Genomic DNA, 20,317 nt, shown 5'->3' with positions numbered 1-20,317 from the left:
TCAGCCTACAGAACTTCCCCAGGCCTTCTCTCCCACCCTGTTTCAGATGGCATGCTCATTTGGCTTCTGCAGCCTTTCCTTTTCTAGATCTTTCCTTTCTACACATCCTCAGTAAATGGTTCCTGTGGATCATCCACCTGGCTTTTGGCTTGAGCTCTTTTTCCAGGATGTTTGCCCACATACTGTAGCCTCTGTCTCCTCCAACATCTATCCCCTACTGAGTCAGGCTCCAGATCCAGCTCCAGAGCCAAGATGCAGTTCTCACTCGTAAAGAGTGGAGTCTAGTTGCAGGAGACAGACAAAACCCAGTGAACAGACAGATTTCTGATAGCAATGTAGTGCTGATTAAAAGATAAAAGAGGATCATGGTGGCCCTGGCCAAGTAGTTCAGTTGGTTAGAGCGTCATCCCGATACACCAAGGTTGAGGGTTCAACCCCCAGTCAGGGCACATACATGAATCAACCAATGAATGCATAAATAAGTGGAACAAAATTCAGTGTTTCCCCTCTCTCTCTCTCTCTGTTTCTTTCTCTTTCTCTCTTTCTTCTTCTCTCTAAAATTAGTAAATAAAAAATTTAGCCCTGGCCAGTTTGGCTCAGCAGTTAGAGCGTCAGCCATGAACCAAAGGGTTGCTGGTTTGATTCCTAGTCAGGGGCATGTACCTTGGTTGCAGGTTCAATCCTCAGCCCTAGTTGGGGTCATGCGGGAGGCAGCTGATCAATGTGTCTTTCTCGCATTGATGTTCCTCCCCCTCCCCCACTCTATCTAAAAAGCAATGAAAAAAAATATTCTCAGGTGAGGATTTAAAAAAAAAATTATAGCTCTGGCCGGTTTGGCTCAGTGGTTGGAGCATCGGCCTGTGGTCCAGAGAGACCCGGGTTTGGTTCCCGCTAAGAGCATGTACCTCGGTTGCAGCAAATTTGTCCCCAGCCCTGGTTGCGTCATGTGGGAGGCAGCCACTTGATGTGTCCCTTTCGCATCAATGTTTCTCTCTCTCTCTCTCTCTCTCTCTCTCTCTCTCTCTCCTCTCTCTCTCTCTCTCTCTCTCTCTCTCTCTCTCTCTCTCTCTCTTCCTTTCTCTCCCTCCCACTCTATCTGAACAAAAAATGAAGGAATGTCCTTGGGTGAGGATAAAAAAGAAAAGTATATAAAAGAAGGATCATGGAGAGTGGCAGGGCAGGTGCCAGGTGGAGCAATGGTCAAGGATATTAGCCAAGGTGGTGACAGACTTCTAAGAAAATGACCTCACCCTGGCCGGTTTGGCTCAGTGGGTAGAGCATCAGCCTGCGGTCCGGAGAGACCCAGGTTCAGTTCCTGCTAAGGGCATGTACCTTGGTTGCAGTTTCTCCCCGGTCCTGGTTGGGTCATGCAGGAGGCAGCCACTCGATGTGTCCCTTTCACATCGATGATTCTCTCTTTCTCTCCCTTCCTCTCTCTCCCTCCCACTCTATCTGAACAAAAAATGGAAAAAATGTCCTCAGGTGAGGAAAAAAAAAGAAAAGAAAATTACCTTGAATCTGAACTTTGAAAGATGAGCTAGGAATGTTAAGATCTAGGGAGGGGATCAAGCAGAGAGAAAAGCGAGTGCAAAGGCCTGAGCCAAGAGCAAAGTGGGCAGTGTTGATGTGGAGACAGTCACACGTGGCCAAAGGGAATGACCAAGGGGAGAGCGGCGGAGCCACGCAGGGTTAACCAAAGAGCAGAGTTACAGTGTGATTGTGATGGTGAGCCGTGGGAAGCTATTGCAGAGTTTAAGCAGAGGCATGGTCTTCAGTATATGCTTTGAAGAGAACACTCTGACTTTCGTGGGCACAGTGGGCAAGCAGAAGACCAAGGAGGAAAACAACTTGTGTGAGAAAAGATGGTGGTGTGGGATTTGGGTGCTGGCCATAGAGAAGATAGGAAGATAGGAAGTGGCCGGCTCCAGATACATTTTGGAGGTAGAGCCAGCAGAATTTGCTGATGGGTTGGTGGTAGGCAGGATGGAAAGAAAGAAGCAGGGATGGCACCTGGGGCTTCAACCTGAGCAACCAGGAGATGGAGGTGCCCTTACAGTGATGAGGAGGACTGGGGTCTTTTTTGGACACATTACATTTGAGATACCTATTTATGATCTAACTTAAAATGTTGCCAGTGTTTCTGAAGTTCTCAGATGAATCTAAGAGAGAGTGCAAGTATCTCAGGTCTTTGTTCAGCCCAAGAAGGTATCTCCACACTGGTGTCCACACAATGCTTCTGCAAGGTATTTGGGACCCTGACTGGGACAAGGTTGACTTTAGAACTCAACTGCTCAGGAAGGTGAGGCTGGAGATGGTTTGCCTCATCTCCCACCTTCCTCTCAGATGACTCTCGGGCTCCTCCTTCGGCAGGGTGCCTTCTGGGGGCTGACTGGCGGACTCCTGATTGGCATCGTTCGAATGGTGTCTGAGTTTGCCTACGGACCCCGGACCTGCTCAGAAAACAACAAGTGCCCTCCGATCATCTGTGGCGTGCACCACCTCTATTTTGCCATACTCCTCTTTGCAGTCAGTCTCTTCACCATCCTGGGGATCTCCTTATTCACAGACCCGATTCCCGATAAACACGTAAGTGCTGCATTCGGATGTTCAAGGGTCAGCCAACAGTCCCAGTGTCCCAGCCAGCAGGACCTTGGCTCTGCTACCTTTGGGCAGAAGTGGCTGAAACCCTGCATTCGTTTTGAAAGTGGGAGGGCTGGGGTCGGGCATAGGGGACACATCAGATATAGGCAAGTAACAGAAAGGGCCCTGCCTTAGAAAGCAAACTAAACTGGAAACCTTTCGGCAGTCCTCTGCCAATTAGGTGTTTACCTAGAATGAGAAATTTGGCTTTTAAAATACAAATTTTCCTTGGAAGTGTTAAGTTCCCTAACCTCAGTATGAATTAATGTAATCAGGTCAGCCCCAGCTGCCACCACCCAGAGGGAATTAAGCCAACAGGAAGGGGGAGGGGATAGCAATTCAGGCAGCTGCCCAGGGCCAGCTCGGGGTGGCCCTCTCAGCCTCTCCTGGCAGGGCTGTTTCACACTTCCCAGGAGGCAGGTGTCAGTCACCCCGGCTGGAAATTAAAAAGCCTGGGCTCAGAGCAGTTAAATCCTTTGTCCAAAGTACCAGATCTAGTAAATGGCACATCTGTCCCCCAGCCTGGATCCACCACATCACCACCTGCGGCACAGCCAGTAGGCTCTGCAGGACAGGGACCTGGCTGAGCCAGAAAGCAGCAGGAGGGTCCTGGATGTCCAAAGTTTCCGGAGGAGCTTAGAAGGGAGAAGTGTCTGCAATACTTAATGTCTGTCTTGCACCTTTGCCTGAGGTATAGGTAAAAGCCATGGACTTGGAAGACAGCTTCAGGGTCCTCAGCTCACCCCTGGGCTTCCTCTCCGGCCACCCTTGCTGTTAAGTCGTTTCCATTTGGTTGCCTCCCCTCCTGCACACTCAGCCCAGCTGGAAGAGGGATGAGCCAATGGGGAGGACGGCTGGGATGGCCGGGATGCAGGCCCACCACACACCACCCCTGCGTCAGTGACAGTGGGACACCTCCCTGCTCTGGCACCTTGAGAAGCTGAGGGTGATGGACTTATTTTCCTGTTGCTCAGGGGCTTAGTTGTTTGGATTGTGTTCTTTCCTACCCTCCTCTTACTCTCAACTTTTTGGTTTTTCCTGCTTCTCAGGCAACCAAGCACATGTTGAGTGTTTCCCACCTGCCTAGCAGTAGGCCAGGTGCTCTGGAGAATACAAAGTAGCTGCTGACAGAGGCAGGGAGATGAAGAGGAAAATTAGTGTTTATGGATCAGTGTCCATGTCCAGGCACTGGGCCAGGCCCTCTGCTCACCACCACCGGGCGGCAGGACAGCAGGTGAACCCTGGCTCTCCCAGTGCACCCAGTACCTCGGCCACAGGGGCTGACAGTGTAGAGGGGAAGGCAAGTGTGTGCATATGGCATCATCAAGAAGCAACTAAAGGCTAAACCCAGCCTTTGATTAACACAACAGAAGTTTAGTTCCAACACTTGAATCCAAGAGGTGGGGGTCAGACAAGTCTTGGAGTGGGCTGGCTGGGGAGGGGGCCAGCCCAACTCATTCCTATCCCTGCCCTTTGCTGGCAGGGGTGGAGGGTACTAGGTTCATATATACCAGGCTGGTATAGTAATAGATTGAAATACATTCCAGGACAGGCTTGGTAGAAATGTTCCCTTAGTTGTGCTTCTGCTGACCCCAACTCTTGAGGGCAAAAAAGAGGCAACGATTGGCTGGATTTTGTTACTTCCCAAAGTTTCCATATATGTTTTCAGGAAAAGAACAAAATCACAGACCAGAAGGGAAGGGATGCTTCCCTTCTGCATCTACAAATGCCTTGTTGAGCTTGAGCAACTGAGCTCATCCAGGTTAACCAAGTAAACAGGTAAAGCCTCTTTGGGGCAAGTTAGTTCTCATCTCTGACAGCCAGGAAGGACTCCGGAGGAAAGCAGCTCCGGCTGGCCTGTCGCTTTCGTCCAGCGAGAGGGCCTCCACCAGGAGTAGCCTGGGTGATGGTGACTCCTCTCACCCTGGAGGGTACAGGTTCCTGGTCCCTCAGAACCAGGAGCCCTGAGCAAGTTGCCTCCCAGCCCTTACTATACAGCGGAAGAACACTGATGCCTGGAAGGTCGAAGCACCCTCTGCCACGGCCACACAACCACACAGCAGAGCCAAACTGAAACCCAGGGTTGACAGGCACCACGCTTTCCCCGCCCCACATTCCTTCCGTCTCTGTTGGAGTCGAAGGACCAGATCCCTTTTTAGTCCATCACAACCCTGGTGCCCACGTGCCAGCCATGGCACCATAAGGCCTGTGTGACAGGGCCCTGAGTGGTGACAGGGCCCTGCTCTCCCCCAGCTCCACAGGCTCTGTTGGAGTTTACGAAATAGCCAAGAGGAAAGGGTAGATCTGGACGCAGACGTACAAGGGAAGAGAACTGCACTACGAGCAAAACCAGGTGAGAAGGAGGATCCGAAGCCCTAGGAGGGGGTCCTCTTCAGAGTTTTGTGGGGTACATTTGGCCTGTGCTGCTGCCCCAGCACCCCCTGCCCACCACCTCAACTTCCAGAAATACTGTTCCAGGCAGCAACGCTGCCTTTCATTTTTCTTAAGATGCCTTCAGGGGTTTGTGGGGCTGTTGAGGTTGAGTTGCCTCTTGGACATCTATGGGGAGTGGCCTGGCCTGGAGAGACCCATGTGGGAGACATCAGCAGAAGCACTGGGCCACCCCTGGAGGGCAGGTATGGGGGTGGGAAAGAGGGGTCTGGCACGAGGCACGGGGGCACTCCAGGCCATGTGGAAAAAGCCAGCCAAGGGTCAGAAGAACAGAAGCGTTTGGTGACCTAGAAGCATTTCAGGGGGGCGGGTGATCAATCCACTGATGGGTGAAGAAAGGTGCCTGAGAACTAGCTGCTAGATTCAGCCGCACACAGATCATGTATCTTGACAAGAGCAATGTGGTGGGGTGGAGGGGAGGGGAGAAAGGGAGGCTTACACGGGGATTCAAAATGAGAGGGTTTCTTGGAAGGGGGCAGGAAATGGTCTGCAAGGGAGGGGGCTACCCCACATAAGAGGGCACCAGGAGAAAACAGGTCTAAGGACAATTAGACTTCAGTCCAAATAAGAAGAGAGAATATTCCAGGCAGAGGCTTGGGCCCTGCGGGCCTGAGGGCCCAGAGGAAGGGTTTCAGCAAATGGGGTCAGAAAAGGAGTCTTCAGAGCCACAGGAAAGGATGGCCTGAGCGTCTCGAGTCTCTGACGCAAACAGGGATAAAGACATAATGAGATTAGCCCTGAGTCTGGGGCAGTGAGAAAGGTCAAGAGGGAGGGAACAGCCTGCCTGAGGAAAAGGCAGTGATTTAGGACCCCTCTCCACTCCTGCCGGGGACGTTCAGAGCCCAGAGAGGCCTGGGCTCCTTGGACTTCTGCCCAGCCAGCGTGGGGCGGAGGAGTGGCCTCTCTGAGCAAGGCTGCCCCACGCACCTGCAGGATACAGGGCTCCCTGGGAATGTATCTGCTCTAGTTGAGGGAAACTGGCTAGCTGGGTGCCCACAGTGCGTCAGGCGCTTGTTCTTGGTGTACCTCTCAATTCTCCCCATTCCATTGTCATGGGTGGGCAATGATAATGACAGTGGCTAACTTTTACCCTCCATTTGGGGTATGCCAGCCACTCTCAAAATTATCTCCATGCGTGAGAAGTACAATTATTATTCCCACTTTAGAGATGGGGAAACTGAGGCACTGAACAGTTAAATGACTTGCCTCGGGGTCCATACGTAACTAGGTAGTAGTGGAGCTGGGATTTGAACACAGGCAGTCTGACTCCAAAGTGTGTGCTCTTGGCCACTGGCCGATCCCCCCTTCCATCACACTGTTTTTAGGCTGTTGTCAAAAGATCAGTTGCCTTTCACATAAGCCGCCTCTTTGGGTTTGGCAGCTGCATGGTGCTGTATAACATGGGCATCTGAGAGAGCAGGGCCAGGGTGTGCTGCTCAGAACTTCTCAGCACCATTAAGCAGATATCGGGGTCCCTGGCTTGGGGGGTCTTCTGGCTGCAGCCACCCTCCCCCATAACAGAGAGGTTCCCATCGTTCCTGGTACCACTTCACCCTCAGGACGCAGCAGGTGTGGAGGCTGCCCAGGACAGAGCAGTTACCGCACACAGCGCTGGCGGTCTGCTCAGACTGGTGCGCTGGTCTCTCATCAAGGAGGGAGCGCTCCCGGCGCAGCTGGTCCAGAGGGATGCGCTGGCGCTGGCCGTGGTGCTGACCGCGCCTGAGCAGGCGCTGAGGACCGGCAGCAGGAGCTGGACTGACAAGAGCGAAGTTTTAAGCCCCAGAGTTAGGTGTTGACACAAATTTGGCCTAGAGAAATGAGTGGAAACTTTCCTATAATTTCTAGACTTTCCTCCTTTGCCTCCTGGGAAACACCAGTGATTCCCCTTCAAGGGCTTGAAGAGCCTTATTTTGGGCCCGGCTGTGAGACATACTTGCCTGGAGAAGACATTGCCTGAGATGTTGCAAAGCAGGGCAGTGTGTGCTTCAAAAAATAGGTAGATTTATTCCATCTCTGGAGAGTAGTGACTGGGAGGGGGATTCAGAGGGGCAGCCACCTGCCCTAGACCTATAGAGCTGTGTTTGGCTGTGTCCCCGAGACAGGAAAGGACGAACCAAACCGGGGTTGGCCTGCTCCTGTGATGGCAGAGGCTCCCTCACCACCACCACCACCCAGTTCAGGGGATCTGGGCCCAGCCAAAGGCTCTGCCAATAGAAGGCAAGCACGGCCCCAGGGAGCCCCACTCTGCCCCCACATGTTCCCCTCATCCCTGTTGCTCGTCCCACTTTCCTGGATCTCTAAGGATGGTGGTGGGTGTTCCGTAGCAGGGGCTGAAGACTGTTCTTCATATTAGAGCAAGGCTATCGATCTTCCTGCTGGACTCACTGCTGAGATGTGACCCCCTAGAAAGTTTTTTCTCCTGTGTCCTCCTGATCTTTGCCTATTCCCTCTATTCCAGGTGTATTGAAGGAGACCCAGGGCTGCTTCTGGAAGGCCTTGGATGTGTTCTGTGGCCTGGAGCCAAAGCCATGCTCCAAACTGACCCCAGAAGAGGAAACCACAGAGAAGATGAAGGAGCATGGTGCCACATCTGACAGGACAGACCACCGTGACAAGTTGGAGTCACCATTCTGGAGAAAAGTTGCCAATGTCAGTGGGTTCCTCTTGCTGCTGATCACAGTCCTGTGCCACATCCTCTACCACTAAAGCGGCTCGGCTCAGGGGCGTCTGGGAAGAGCAAGCAAAATGCTGCTTCTTCCAGACTCCCTCATCACTGTGAGGAGGAAGTGTTTCCTACTGGGAGACCCATGGACGTGGGACCAAGGATTACGCTAATGAAAATGCTCCCTCGGTGTCACTCATCAAGTGCCACCAGCTGCAGGGCATGTTTGCTGAGGGGACAGAGTGAAATCCATTCATGATTGCAGAGAATATGCAAATGAGAACATCTGTTCCTTTACAAAATGAGTCATTTTCTCCAAATGGCTCTACTGCATAAACACTGACTTTCACTTTAAATCTAATTTTGTCTTTTCATCTCTAGATGTATTTGGGGTTTTTACTTTACTGTCACCATGTTCTTCCTATACCCAACCTCCCTTTGCCTTGTTCTCTCTTCCTGTTTAAATGTGTGCCCCTGCTGGCAAAGATGCCATGTAGTGTAGGCACCCCCGATGCTGGGGTTCCTACCCACAGGAGTGTACCCACTGATGACCACACAGGCCAGCTGGAGCCAGATCTGCCTGTGGATGGAAACTTGGGCTCCTGCTGGACCAGTGGAGGGGCTGAGGCAGTCTCTGCCCTAGCGAGCAGGACCCCTACCACTCAGCACTGTCTGGCTGCTGCCATGCCATCCTTGCCAAGCCCTTCTCAGTCCCTCCCAGTCTGCAAGCCATTGGGATGTTATTGGGAGTTGGGTCCAGGTGTTAGATTCCCTTTAGCTGTCAAATATAGGCCACTCCTGGGTTGTGTTTCTGCAGGGGCTCCCTCCTAATTATTCTCAGACAAAAAATAAATGATTTGTGTCTTTAGAAAATATTTCAAGTGCCTTGAAGTAATTTGGGAAGACCCACCAGCATAGCAAAAATTATATTCTGAAGGTGCACCAACATGACCAGCTCCTCATCCCTAGGTTAATCCTTCAGCTGACACTTTTGAGTACTTATTATATGCGGGTGCTGCAAGGAAACCGCTGTGAACAGAGCCCAGGGCCTATGGAGGGGGGCGGGGGAAGACACAATGAAACACTAGTGGGACTTAGGGTCCCAAAGCATCTAAGGCCTGTACATCAGGCCCCTCCCCACCTAAATGATTGCTAGCACTTAGCGTGGCCTGCTGTTTTCCTGCCTGGGGTAAGAACATTATCACATTCAAGTCACAGAACCATCCTCGTGGAAAAACTAGAATTAACCACATTTCCCAGAGGAGGATACTGAGGCCCGGCAAGAAACCCTAATAAAAAGGGAGTGGGCATGAGGTCCGAAGCAGCCCTGCCCGACACCAAGGCCTACCCTGGCCCTCCACACTGTACACTGCAGGAGTGCCCAGCAGGGAGCCCCATCTAGCCTCAAGTTCAGGGAAGGCCTCTCATGACCAAAGTAGGTCAATTAGCTGCAAAACAGAAGGGACAGCCTGTGGGAAGACATGAGGCAAGAGTTCAAGGCATGTTTGAGGATGCTGAGATGTGACCTGTGTAGAGAAAAACAGTAGGAGATAAGAGGACAGGTGGCGAGGGGCCTGACCTGAAGGCCTTCTGTGCTTTGGGATCCTAAGTCCCTGGAGCTTCAGAGGGGAAGTTATATGATCAGATTTGCTGGCTGCTGCTGGAAAGATGAAGGGAGGCCAGAACACCCAGCAAGACACTGTTAGAGCAATCAGGCAACTTATTGAAAGAGAACTCAAGAGAAGGGGATGGTATCAAGAGAAGCCATCTATTAGAAGTAACAGGACTCTAGTGATTAGACTTCTGGAGGGAGGGGGCAGGGGTGACTTTCCAGCTTGAGCACATGAGCAAGGGATACACCACTTCTAAAGACAGGCCACACTGGAAAAAGGGCACGTGGGGTGGGGAGAGTTGAGCACTGTTTGGGACATGTTTAGTGTGAGTTGTATGAACATACTACACTAATTGCCATCTAGACAATATTAAGTTTTCTGATCCATGAACATGGGATGTCTTTCCATTCATTTGATTCCTCTTTAATTTCTTTCAACAATATTTTGTTTTCAGCACTCAAGTTTTGTGCTTTTTTCCCCCTAAATTTATTCATAGGTATTTTATTATTTTTCATGCTATTGTAAATGGAATTGTTTTCTTAATTGTACTTTTGGGTTTCTGTTGCTGGTGCATAAAAAAAGAAGACAATTTTTGTGTGTTGATCTGGTGTTCTGAAATTTTGCTGAACTCACTTACTAGTTCTAATAGTTTTTAAGTGCATTTGGGGGGTATTTTTCACATGCAAAATCACATGGTCTGCAAATAGAGATAGTTTACTTCTTTCAAATTTGGATGCCTTTTATTTCATTGTCTTGTCAAACGGAAGCAGTGAGAGCAGACATCATCTTGTTCCGACTTTGGTGGGAAAGCATCCATCCCTCCACCGTTGCGCATGGTGTTAGCTGTGAGTTTTTACAGATATTATCATATTAAAACGTTTCCCTCTATTCCTAGTTTTCTGAGAGGTTTCTTTTATACACACACATATATACATACATAACATATATATATGTATATATATATAAATGGGTATTGGATTTCATCAAATGCTTTTTCTGCATCTATTAAGATGAACGTGTGGTTTCTGTCCTTTTTTTCTATTTATATGTTACATTGATTCATTTCATATGCTAAACCACCTCACGTTCTTGGGATAAATCCCAGTTGGTCATGGTATATAATGTTTTTTTTTAATTTGGCTGGATTTGATTAGCTAATATTTGGTTGAGTTTTTGTGTCTATATTAATCAAAGGTATTGGCCTGTCGTTTTCTTATGATGTCCTTTTCTGGTGTGGATATCAGGGTAATATGAGCCTCACAGAATGAGGTGGGAAGTACCCCCTCCTCTTCTATTTTTGGGAACAGTTTATGAAGGATTGGAATTAATTCTTGCCTGGAGACATTTAAGGGTAGATGTTAAGTTGGATAGAAGGGTCCGGAACTCACGAGAGAGGCTGGGGCTAGAGACCAGATTTGAAGGAAAGAAGGCAGCAGGCAGGTCTAGCTGAGCAGGGAACCTAGTAGAGGAGGCCCCTGGCAGGCAGATGAGACTGCAGGAGAGTGGGAGGGGGAGAGGGCCTAGAACACAGCTGTGGGAAACCCTAAAACCCGGGTCGTGTAAAGAAAGAGGTTTCCCAAGGAAACCAAAAGGGCAGGGCCGGAGCCTCCAGGGGAGTCAGCTGCCGCAGAAGGAAACAGCCACACTGGGCCTCTGCATGTGTCAGTCACAGAAAGCACAGGGTCTTGGCAGCAAGGAGGCCAGAGCCCTTTGGTGAGACAATAGGGGTGGGGCCAGCCTGCTGTGGGCTCAGGTGAGACGGGGACATGAGGACCTGGAGCCCCTGGAGCACCTGTTTTCCTAAAGAAGGAAAGGTTTCCTTTTTATTGGACCTTTTTTGAGAATGAGTTTAACCTGACCCCAGCTGGGCCCAGCAGCCAATCCCTTTCAGAACAAATATGCCCTCTTGTACCTCTTGGGCTAATCCTCTAATTCCAGGGACACAGACTTCTCTGTGTTTCTTCGAGGAAAGTGAAGTCCCCTGTCACTGCAAGGACATCCAGAGGGTGCTCACTTGGGAATGCTGGTTCTGCCAATAATGTTTACTGCTGGAGGAGTGGGCATGCCATTAGCCAGGAAGGTTCTGTCCCACAGGAAATATGACTGCTGCTGGTGATATAATGAGGGAGACCTTGTTGGAGGCAGGGAACCTTCAAAACCCCATGGGGAGAGCTCTAGCTCATCCCAAATAAATGCTAAGCCCCCTCCCGTAGCTTCTCTAGCAGAGGTCAAAACTGGCTGAAGAACAGTCACCCTGCCAGACCAGGCACAGATTGGTGGGGAGATTGAGGGGTCCTCATGCATACCTGGCTTCTCCCCTCCCTCCAGCTCTCAGCCCCCGCAGCCAATTTCTCTTTGGGGGAAAGCAAGGCAGATGAAGGCACAGGTGGAGGCAAACTAGATCCGGGCCAGGCTAACAGCAGGGGGAGGGTTGGTGGGTGGGCAGTGCCATCAGGCCTGCCTGGAACATACTCCGGTGACTTCCTGCCTTTAGAGGAGAATGTGGCTGTTTGGGAGGAAAATCTAAAGGAGCATCCCTGATCTAAGCACTCATCTCTGGGAGGGCCTCTTACAACTCACCCTCCTCCAGCAAGAGCGTACATGGGGTGACACCTCTAACTACCCTTCCTACCCAGTGTGGGAAGGGAGCAGACCTGGCTGAGCAGGGCCATGTCCAGCCACACCCCAAGGGTCAAGTCACTCCAATGTCTGAAGCTTGGGTGATGCCTGGTCCTGCTGTGTTTCTTCCCCCCACTCAACTCTCTTTCCCCATCTCTTGTCCCTGGAAGGCTCTGCCCTGCCCTCTACCTTCCGAGGAGACTCTTGGCCCCAGCAGAGAGCAGAGCTGCCTCCCCCCAGTCGCTGGGCCCTGAGTTCAGCCTGTGCTGCCTCACCGGGCCACCTGTGACCTGGTCCTTCTGGGCTGGGTGTGTCTTCTTTGGCAGGAGAGAGAAAGATATGACCATGCTCCATGAACATTAAGTGACATTCAGACCCAAAAGAAAGAAATTCAGCCCATTTATTCAGGCATGGAACTTATCAGGTCTGGCCTCATAAGAGGCTCAGGGTTTCCACTCAATGACTTTGATGGCCACTTGGGCTGCCCGCTGCACAGCCTCACTGGCATCCATCTCAAGGTCACGGAAGGTGGGCACGCTGACCTGCAGGATCTTGCGGCCCTCGGGGGCCTCAGCCAGCATGGTGAGGGCCTTGATGGCGTTCAGGCGGGCCTTTCTCAACGGCGAGCTCAGCAGCTGCAGGAGCGGCTGGATGGCTTCTGCATCCAGGGCAGCATACTTCCCTGTGGGTCACCAACAGCAGGTGTTCCTGAGCGGGCCACTGCCCCACCTCCTCTCACCCTAGTCCGCCCCCAGCCTCGGCCTGCGCAGTCTCAGGGGAGGTGCCCTTGTACCCTCCTCTCCCTCCAGCCTAGTTCAGACCCCATCACCTCCTGCCCTCCAGCACCCTAACTGGCTTCTCCCCTTCCATCCTGGTGCCTGTTCCATAATCTGGTCCTCACAAGGTAACACAAGTGGTCTCTTAAAAACGAATATTCAGCCATTCATTTATGTGGCAAATATTTCTTGAGCACCTGCTCTACACCAGGCACAAAAAGACACACAGTGCTTGCCTTTATAGCACTTACAGTCTAGTGGGGGACACAGGCATTAATGTGTAAAGGAGACGCCCCTCCTTAACCCTTCACTGCCTTCCCCAACCCCCCACCCCACCTCACCTGCTAAAAGGTGTTACTGCCCCCTGTCCCCAACCTTCCTGCCCTGAGCACTCTTTCCTTCGCTGTTGGGACCTGTCTACCCCAGCCCCTTCACCCTGCCAGCTCCCATTGTCCTTGGGGTCAACACCAACCCTCCTCCAAGAGGAGACTCTGCCCCTGCCCTGTACCCACTGCATGTAGCACTTCCCCCCATGTCACTCATTACTCTGCCACTCCCACCACGTTGTAGACTCCGCGGCTGAGACGGCTGGGTCTCCACCACCCAGCACAGTGGAATGCCAGCTCCGGAAAAAGTGGCCTCACGTCCCTAGGCTCTGGCCATTGCCCAGACCCCCATGAGCCCTCTGGCCCTCCGAGAGCCCCCACAGGAACCCTGGGGGGAGACTGCATTGAGAATGTCCTCGAGATAAGCACACAGGGGAGCTCCTGCCCCTGACTGTTGGCCAGCATCCGGACTGCACCATCAAACTGGGGCTGCGGGCTCTGGGAAGGCCCCAGCCCCCCGCTCTGGTGTGCCTCAGATTCCACAAGGATCAGGTGGGCAGTGGCCGGGAGGCCCCCACTCAGGTCTTTGCAGCATGTTGACTGAGAATCAGAGGCCCAGACGGTCTTCCCAGGAATGCCAGGAAGCCCAGGGCATAGGCTGGTGCAGGAGAAGGTGAGCCATGGGGAGGGTCAGACAGCTTTCAGAGGTCACCACAGAGGGATGGCTTGCCTTAGTCCCTTCCATTAGCCCAGGGTTTGGTAACAGACTATAGAAGCCAGAGTGGTTGGAAGTCCCAGGGTTGGGGAGACAATCTTATACTCTGAGCTGTTCCCCCAATTGAGAAAAGTAATTTCAATCTCCACAGAACTGAGGGCTCCAGTGTTTGCTTACACCTCAGAATAACCGAATCAGGAATGGCAAACTAAACAATTCCAGAATCATGGCTCACAAGAAGCCTGGGACAGAGGCAGGAATCCCAGGCCCAGGGAGTAACCTGGAGGGAAGGGACAGTGATCCTAATGTGAGTGACTGGGATGGATACCACTATGGCTGGGAAGGAAAGGGCAGGCGGAGCCTGGGACCCAAACTTGAAAGGACTTCAACACCAGGTCAGGAGTATTTTGGCAGGGCAGGAAGGGGCAAGATGAGAAGTTTTGAAAAGCTGGCCGGGCCCTGGCCAGTTTGGTTCAGCGCTTAGAGCACTGGCCCGTGGACCAGAGAGTCCCAAGTTTGGTTCCCACTAAGGGCACGTACCTCGGTTGTAGTTTGTCCCCGGCCCCGGTTGAGGTTGTGTGAGTGGCAACCACTCACTGTGTCTCTCTCACATCAATGTTTCTCTCTCTCTCTTCCTCCCTCTCTCCCTCCCGCTCTATCTGAAGCTAAATGCAAAAAAAAAAAAAAAAATGTCCGAGGGAAAAATAAATAAATAAAAAATAAAAGCTGTCTGGGGTAGCCAACATGCTGGGAGGCTGCAGTGACCCCCACACACACACACCAGTTAGCCCCAACACCCACACGGGGGATACCCGCCCACCTGGGCACCCAGTTTGCAGGCTGCCTCACCTTCAGTGGTCACCGTGGCATACATGAGGGCCCCAGCAGCACTGGCCTGCACCTCGTCCACCGTGTCTTTCAGCAGGTGCACCAGGATGGGGATGACATCGTACTGACACACCTGCTTCTTGCCCTCCAGAGGGATGCTAGGCCAGAGAGGGCAGAGTTTGGTGGCTTTGCTTGGGTGGAGGAAAGGAGCAGGACCCAGGACCACCCCAGGGGGACACCAGAGAAAAGGACTTGCATTGAGACCATCGCTGGTGGTCCAGGCCTGGCTAGGGCTTGGGCCCAGGGGGCAGGAGAGCACTGATGTGAGGTTTGGGCCTCATTCCTGCACTCAGACAACCTGGGAGCACGGACTGGGGCCATTGAAGGTGAGACTACTCAGGAGCCAGGGGGTGATGGAGCTTTGCCCTAAGGTATCATGAGAAGAAACCAGACGAATCCCCGGCCCCAAAATGGAGAGAGGCAGGACCCAGGGTGAAAACCATAGGGAGACTCATTTTGTCTCCATAAGAGTCCCAGCTGCCCACCCGGCTACGCCATGCAAACAGCAGCCGCCCTCAGGCAAGATGACCCTTTGATCACTTTTAGTGCTGGCATTGGATGAAGTTGTGAAAGTGAAAGTTGTGGACTCCCTAAGAGCTTCCCAATGTGTGAGAGGGCCAACACTGTCCCCAAAGAGAAAGGTCCCTCGGGCCAGGAAACACTGCCCACAGGCCCCGCGGGCGCCACACTGCACGTTCCTCCAGCAGCAGAGGCCCTGAGTCACCTAGCGAATCGACCTCCCCCAAACATCGCTGCCCACAGAACTTTCATGTTAGCAAAACTCTGAACAGCATCTCAAAAGACGCCGGCGTTTTGTGTCCTAGTTTGGGAAGCAGGGAGCCACTGGCTCTGACATTGTGAGGCTGCTGAGCTGTAAGGAGAGAGGACCTCCACCCTCGGGAACGTGACCAAGGTGCAGGGTCCTGCAGGGGTCCTGCGGCCAGTGCTGCCGAGGCAGGAGCAGGGTTTCTCCCCGCAGCTCCACTGGACTCCGTGAGGGGCTGTCCCGTGCATTTTGAGATGTGAGCAGCATCCTGGTCTCTATCCACTCGACTCCCACGTTGCAACACCAGAACAGTCTCCAGACGGACGGTGCTGCATGTTTCCCCGGGGAAAGCTTCCCCTGTTGTGAACCCCAGGAGTGGCTGCGAGGCCAGGGGCAGCTCGGCTGTCGCCTTCTCTGCGCCTCAGCAGCAGGCCCAGGGCTGGCCACCTGCAGGCCAGGCCTCACCTGACGGCAATGAGCGTGCAGGCAGCTTTGCTGCGGATGCTGTCATTGCCACTGAGGAGCTTCTCCTTCAGGAAGGGCACCACGCGGCTATTCAGCGCCTCGGTGGCACCCTCCAGCAGGCAGGCCGCCAGCGTGTCCAGGAGGAGCTCCTGGATCTTCTCCTCCTCCCTCTGCAGCTTCCACACCAGTGAGTGGACCAGGCCGCTGCTGACGATGCCCAGGGCCCCTGCAGGAAAGGGAAGGACACCGAGGGTGGGCCACCACGCCCCCCACCCAGGCTGGGTGTCATACAGAGGCATGGAGAGTCCTGCAGGGTCCTGCAGGAGGCCAGGCAAGACAACTTGCAAATGCTCCCCTGTCGGGCAGGGGGGCTGGGCAGCCAGCAGGAGGCTGTGGGTGACGAGCAGGGTGGGGTCTGTGAAGCCCAAGAGGGCCCAGAAAGGTGCCAGCCTTTGGTCATTTATGACTTAGGGGCATCGATCTTAAATTGAGGTGTTGCCACCTCTTGGAGAGCACAGCAGCTCACCCCTGGGAGACCCAGGCACACAAAAAGCCCTCCTCCCTTCCCCACCTGCACCAAAGGGAAGCACTGAGTGGGGGACCAGCCACGCCCTCCTTCCCACCTGCAACATCTCTAAGCTACAGAGACCCCGGCCCAGCCTGCTGGCCCTTGGAGGCAGGAGGAAGAGCTTGTAGTGGAGTCCGAGGGGGAAGACAGTGTGAACAGGCTGGCTTCTCATCCACCAAAAAGCTGTGTCCCCAACCAAAAGTGACAGGAAAGCCATAGATTCTGACCAAGGGGTCTTAAAGAGACCTGGGGCCCCAAGGAAGGGGGCTCCACATGGCATGGCTGGGGGCTGGTGCTGGGAGAAACAATGCGGTGAGCCTCCCTAGTGAAGGGGCTCCCCTCGTTCTTCCCAGCCCTAGTCCCTCCTGGGGAATGTCTGCCAGAAGAAGCCAGAACAGCCAGTGGCACCCCCAGGGCCCAGCTCCCGGCGCCGGAGCAGCACTCATAGGGAAGTGAGCAGGATGCCGCCAGGGAGCGCAGCCCTTCCCCTGGCGCGAGGGCGCCTCACTACTGCCCTGCAGCCGCCCTCTCCCCGCCTCCTCGGCTCACATCCTGTGGCCCCACCAAAAAGCCATCTACAGCCCTCACAGAGGTGGCCACGGCAAACACCTTTCTCTCCCGCCCTCCCCAGCGAAACCCTCTAATTTACTCTAGAGACAATTAAACAGGTTAATTAGCCTAAAGGTCTCTGAGTGCCAATTAGCACCAGGATTTCCTCTTTGAAGACATCACCCCAGCCTTTCTCCCTCACTCTCAAAGGGCATCAAATGGCAGCCCCGGGGTGAGAGGGGTGGAGTGAGGGGGCAGAGAGGCAGGGCAGCAGGGCGGCAGGTCCAGCAGCTCCCAGTGCCCCCGCCAGCTTCTCCTCGGGGTGGTGGAGCAGCCATTTGTTCTCGGGCCACTCACCACAGGGAAAAGCAGTTTTCTGTTGTTCAAGAGTACCGGGCTTTTTAGGATTTAATACACACAGATTTCCAGGAAAAGCCTAGACTGGACTCCTAAATGTACCCAGCTAGGTGACCTTGGACAAGGTACTTAACTTCTCTGAGCCTCGTTTCTTCGTGAAATTGAGACTTCCTGGTGAGGGTGTGAGCAATGCCAATGGGGTAGTGGGTGGGAACATGCTCTGTGTAAGGGGTGGTCACTGTATGCCCCAAATTCCACCAACACAGAGTCCCAGACACAAGCAAGAGCCTGTGGGGTGGGGATGAGGATTGGAATACGGACAAAAGCTGTACAGTCCTTGCCCTGCGGGAGTGCCTATCGGTGGGCCCCGCAGGCCGCCTCTCCTGGGCGCCTGGGCCTCTCTCCCTGCCAGCCCTCCCTTCCAGACAGGCCACTGACAGATGCACCAGGGCCTCCTGCTCCTGCTCCACTTCCCACTCCCCAGGCAGGCACCAGCCCACAGGCTCCCCACCTGTCCAGGCAGGGGTCCCTCTCAGCCAGGACCTGGACGGGGCTGTCCCCAGCTCACAGTGGGGAGGTGACAATTTCACTTTCTAAGAAGGATTTTGCTGGCTGATGGAAGGAGCTTCCTGGCTGAGAATATCTGAGCAGAGGCCTGGGCATGAGGAACATGTGCATCATCCGATCAGGGTTTGACTGTGGCCTCACTTGCACCTGGGCCTGGCCTTCCAGGGACAACCACTGCCGCTGGAGCCACAGGCTGTTGTGGGAGGGAGAGGCAGCACACAAGTAGGGTGTGGAAGTCAGAAAGCCAAAGTGTTAGAGGTCATCGCTGCCACTGCTCCCAAGCTCGATGAGCAAACCAAGGCCCAGAGAAGCAACTCAAGTGCCCAAGGCCACATAGCAGCCAGGGCCAGGCCAGGGCCCTCAGCTCCCCAGGTTCCATTTCTCAGGCATTTGTCTTGGGTCTCTGCTTCTAGAAATGCTGAGCACCGGGACCCGGGTTCTTTCCAAGACAGGGAGAAAATCAAAAATAAAACGCGTGCAGGGTGTGCCTCTCTGCTCGTTCACTTTGCTTCTTTTCAGCTAAAAGGAGAGTCGCAGGCCTGGCTATTTATAACTAACCCAGATCTGCAATGGTTTATTCAAATGTAAGTGTGTGTGTGTGTGTGTGTGTGTGCGTGCGCGCGCGCACTCACACGCAGAGACCCCAAGGAAATAAACTGGAAAGACCTGGCCCTATCACCTGGCCCTGAGAATTGGCCAGCAAGGGTTGGAGAAACAGGACAGGTAAGGCACAGGGCCAAGTCAGCCAGGAGGGGACAATCGCCAGAGGTCCATAGACAGTAAGACACCAACACCCCCAAACTCAGGTGTGGGGAGACTAGTGGGAGAGTCAGCTGGGACCGGTCATTATAGCACAGGTTGACACACGTGCAAACGAGGAGTTCCAGGGTCCTAGGGACTCCTGCTGTGTAGTAAGGGAGGCCCAGGGGAGCTGGGCCTCATGGGGCAGAGGAGTAAAGGCATGAGCCACCTGTGTTTGGGAAGGGTCCTGATGGCTGGTGTGCCAGGATGGGCTCAGTGGCTAATGAGCCAGAAAGCTCCGCTGAGATTGAGGGTCACGATGTCCACAGCGTGGACACCCACTTTGGTTGTGGTTTGGTTATTTCCTGGGAGAGGGTTTGACACCACCTCCGGGGGCTGCTCCTCAGCCAGCCTTCCCTGCTGGGTTGGTGAGGTGCCGGGTGGGCTCAGTCACCAAGGCCCTCTTCCTCTCTCTACCACAGAGCCCCAGCTGTTGTCTCTGGTCCTGTTGTCCTGACCAGTAAGGACTCATGACAGAGTGCTGGCCCCAGCCCTGGGGACTACATCTTTACCCAGCACACTGGGCCCACCATGATTCATAGTGACTCACCTGTCTGGCTTTAGCCTCGTGTGGCCCCCATGCCCTGAACTCCTAGCACACCGAATCCCCACTTGTGCCTGCCCTTGCTTAGGCAATGCTTCTCTGTCCTCAGCTTTCTTGGCCTAACTCGCAATAGCACGTGACACGGCTATGTCTTCCTTCTCGAGACTTCCTTCCTTCCTTCCCATGGCTCTGGGACCCTCCACTCCCTGGTTTCCTGGCCACCTCTCCAACTGGTTAGCAAGTGCCATTCCCTCCACCAGTGTCTCATGTGGGGTCCCCTCTTTGATCCCCACCCCACCCCACCACCAGGGCCAGCTCGTTCTCTCTATGGCTGCAGCCACCACACCGCCATCTCCTGACACATGCTGTCTCCCAGTGGTCGATCCCATGGCCCTACACTGAACCCAACATCATGCACTGACTTCTCTGCTATATTTTCTTGGGACTGATTAGTTGTCGTTTTTTTTATTTGGTTCTGCACAGTAGGACAACTCCCATTGTGGGAACATGCCTACTGTAAATATGAAACAAAAATTTGTCTTCCTCCCACTCAGATTTAAAAAGCTAACCTTAAAACTCTCCAGTGGGTCTTGGGCCAATGGCCCCAGTTCTACACATGGGCCACCCACCTGGCATGACTGTTCCCAGCCCCGCTGCAGCCTTGTGTTTTCACGCCCTCACACGCTCACTGCTCACTGGCTCTAGCCACATTGGTCTTCTGTGGGTTCTTCCAGGCCTCACACTCCTTCACGCCTAGTGCCTTCTCCACCTCGGAGCATGCTCCTCTCCTGCCCCAAGTCACTGGCCACTTCCACTCCTGCTGTCCCAGTGCCCAGTGCTTCCCTGCCACATGCCCCCAGATCCCTGGTGGGTCTCTGCCATCAAGCCTCGAACAATTATAATGGTGGATTATGTTCTGCTGTCTGCCTCTGCCCTGCAGACAGGAGGGTCTAATAGGCAGGGCTAGTTCTGTCTAAACTCTAGAACTGTGCCTAGAGCGGAGGAGGCCA

The 20,317-nt window shown here is 53.5% G+C and overlaps 2 protein-coding genes across 2 annotated transcripts in view; one reads left to right on the top strand and one right to left on the bottom strand.

Annotated features, from left to right (window-relative positions):
• The window catches only part of LOC118639977 (sodium/glucose cotransporter 1-like), a 60,560-nt gene extending 52,763 nt beyond the window's left edge, over positions 1–7,797 (top strand). Inside the window, exons 13-15 of the mRNA XM_036276707.1 lie at positions 2,371–2,586; positions 4,894–4,993; positions 7,550–7,797. Of these exons, the coding sequence (XP_036132600.1) occupies positions 2,371–2,586; positions 4,894–4,993; positions 7,550–7,797 (564 nt within the window). The remainder of the gene's footprint in view (positions 1–2,370; positions 2,587–4,893; positions 4,994–7,549) is intronic.
• A 4,610-nt stretch (positions 7,798–12,407) lies between these two features.
• Positions 12,408–20,317, bottom strand: part of RSPH14 (radial spoke head 14 homolog) — a 73,116-nt gene continuing 65,206 nt past the window's right edge. Inside the window, exons 4-6 of the mRNA XM_036276831.1 lie at positions 15,922–16,147; positions 14,652–14,788; positions 12,408–12,667 (exon numbers count right to left, since the gene is read on the bottom strand). Of these exons, the coding sequence (XP_036132724.1) occupies positions 12,429–12,667; positions 14,652–14,788; positions 15,922–16,147 (602 nt within the window). The 3' untranslated portion in view covers positions 12,408–12,428. The remainder of the gene's footprint in view (positions 12,668–14,651; positions 14,789–15,921; positions 16,148–20,317) is intronic.

This window comes from Molossus molossus, unplaced genomic scaffold (genome assembly GCF_014108415.1).
Source record: "Molossus molossus isolate mMolMol1 unplaced genomic scaffold, mMolMol1.p scaffold_m16_p_22, whole genome shotgun sequence".
NCBI lineage: Eukaryota > Metazoa > Chordata > Mammalia > Chiroptera > Molossidae > Molossus > Molossus molossus.
The sequence above is the reverse complement of the archived record's forward strand: the minus strand, read 5'-3'. Positions and strand labels throughout refer to the sequence as shown.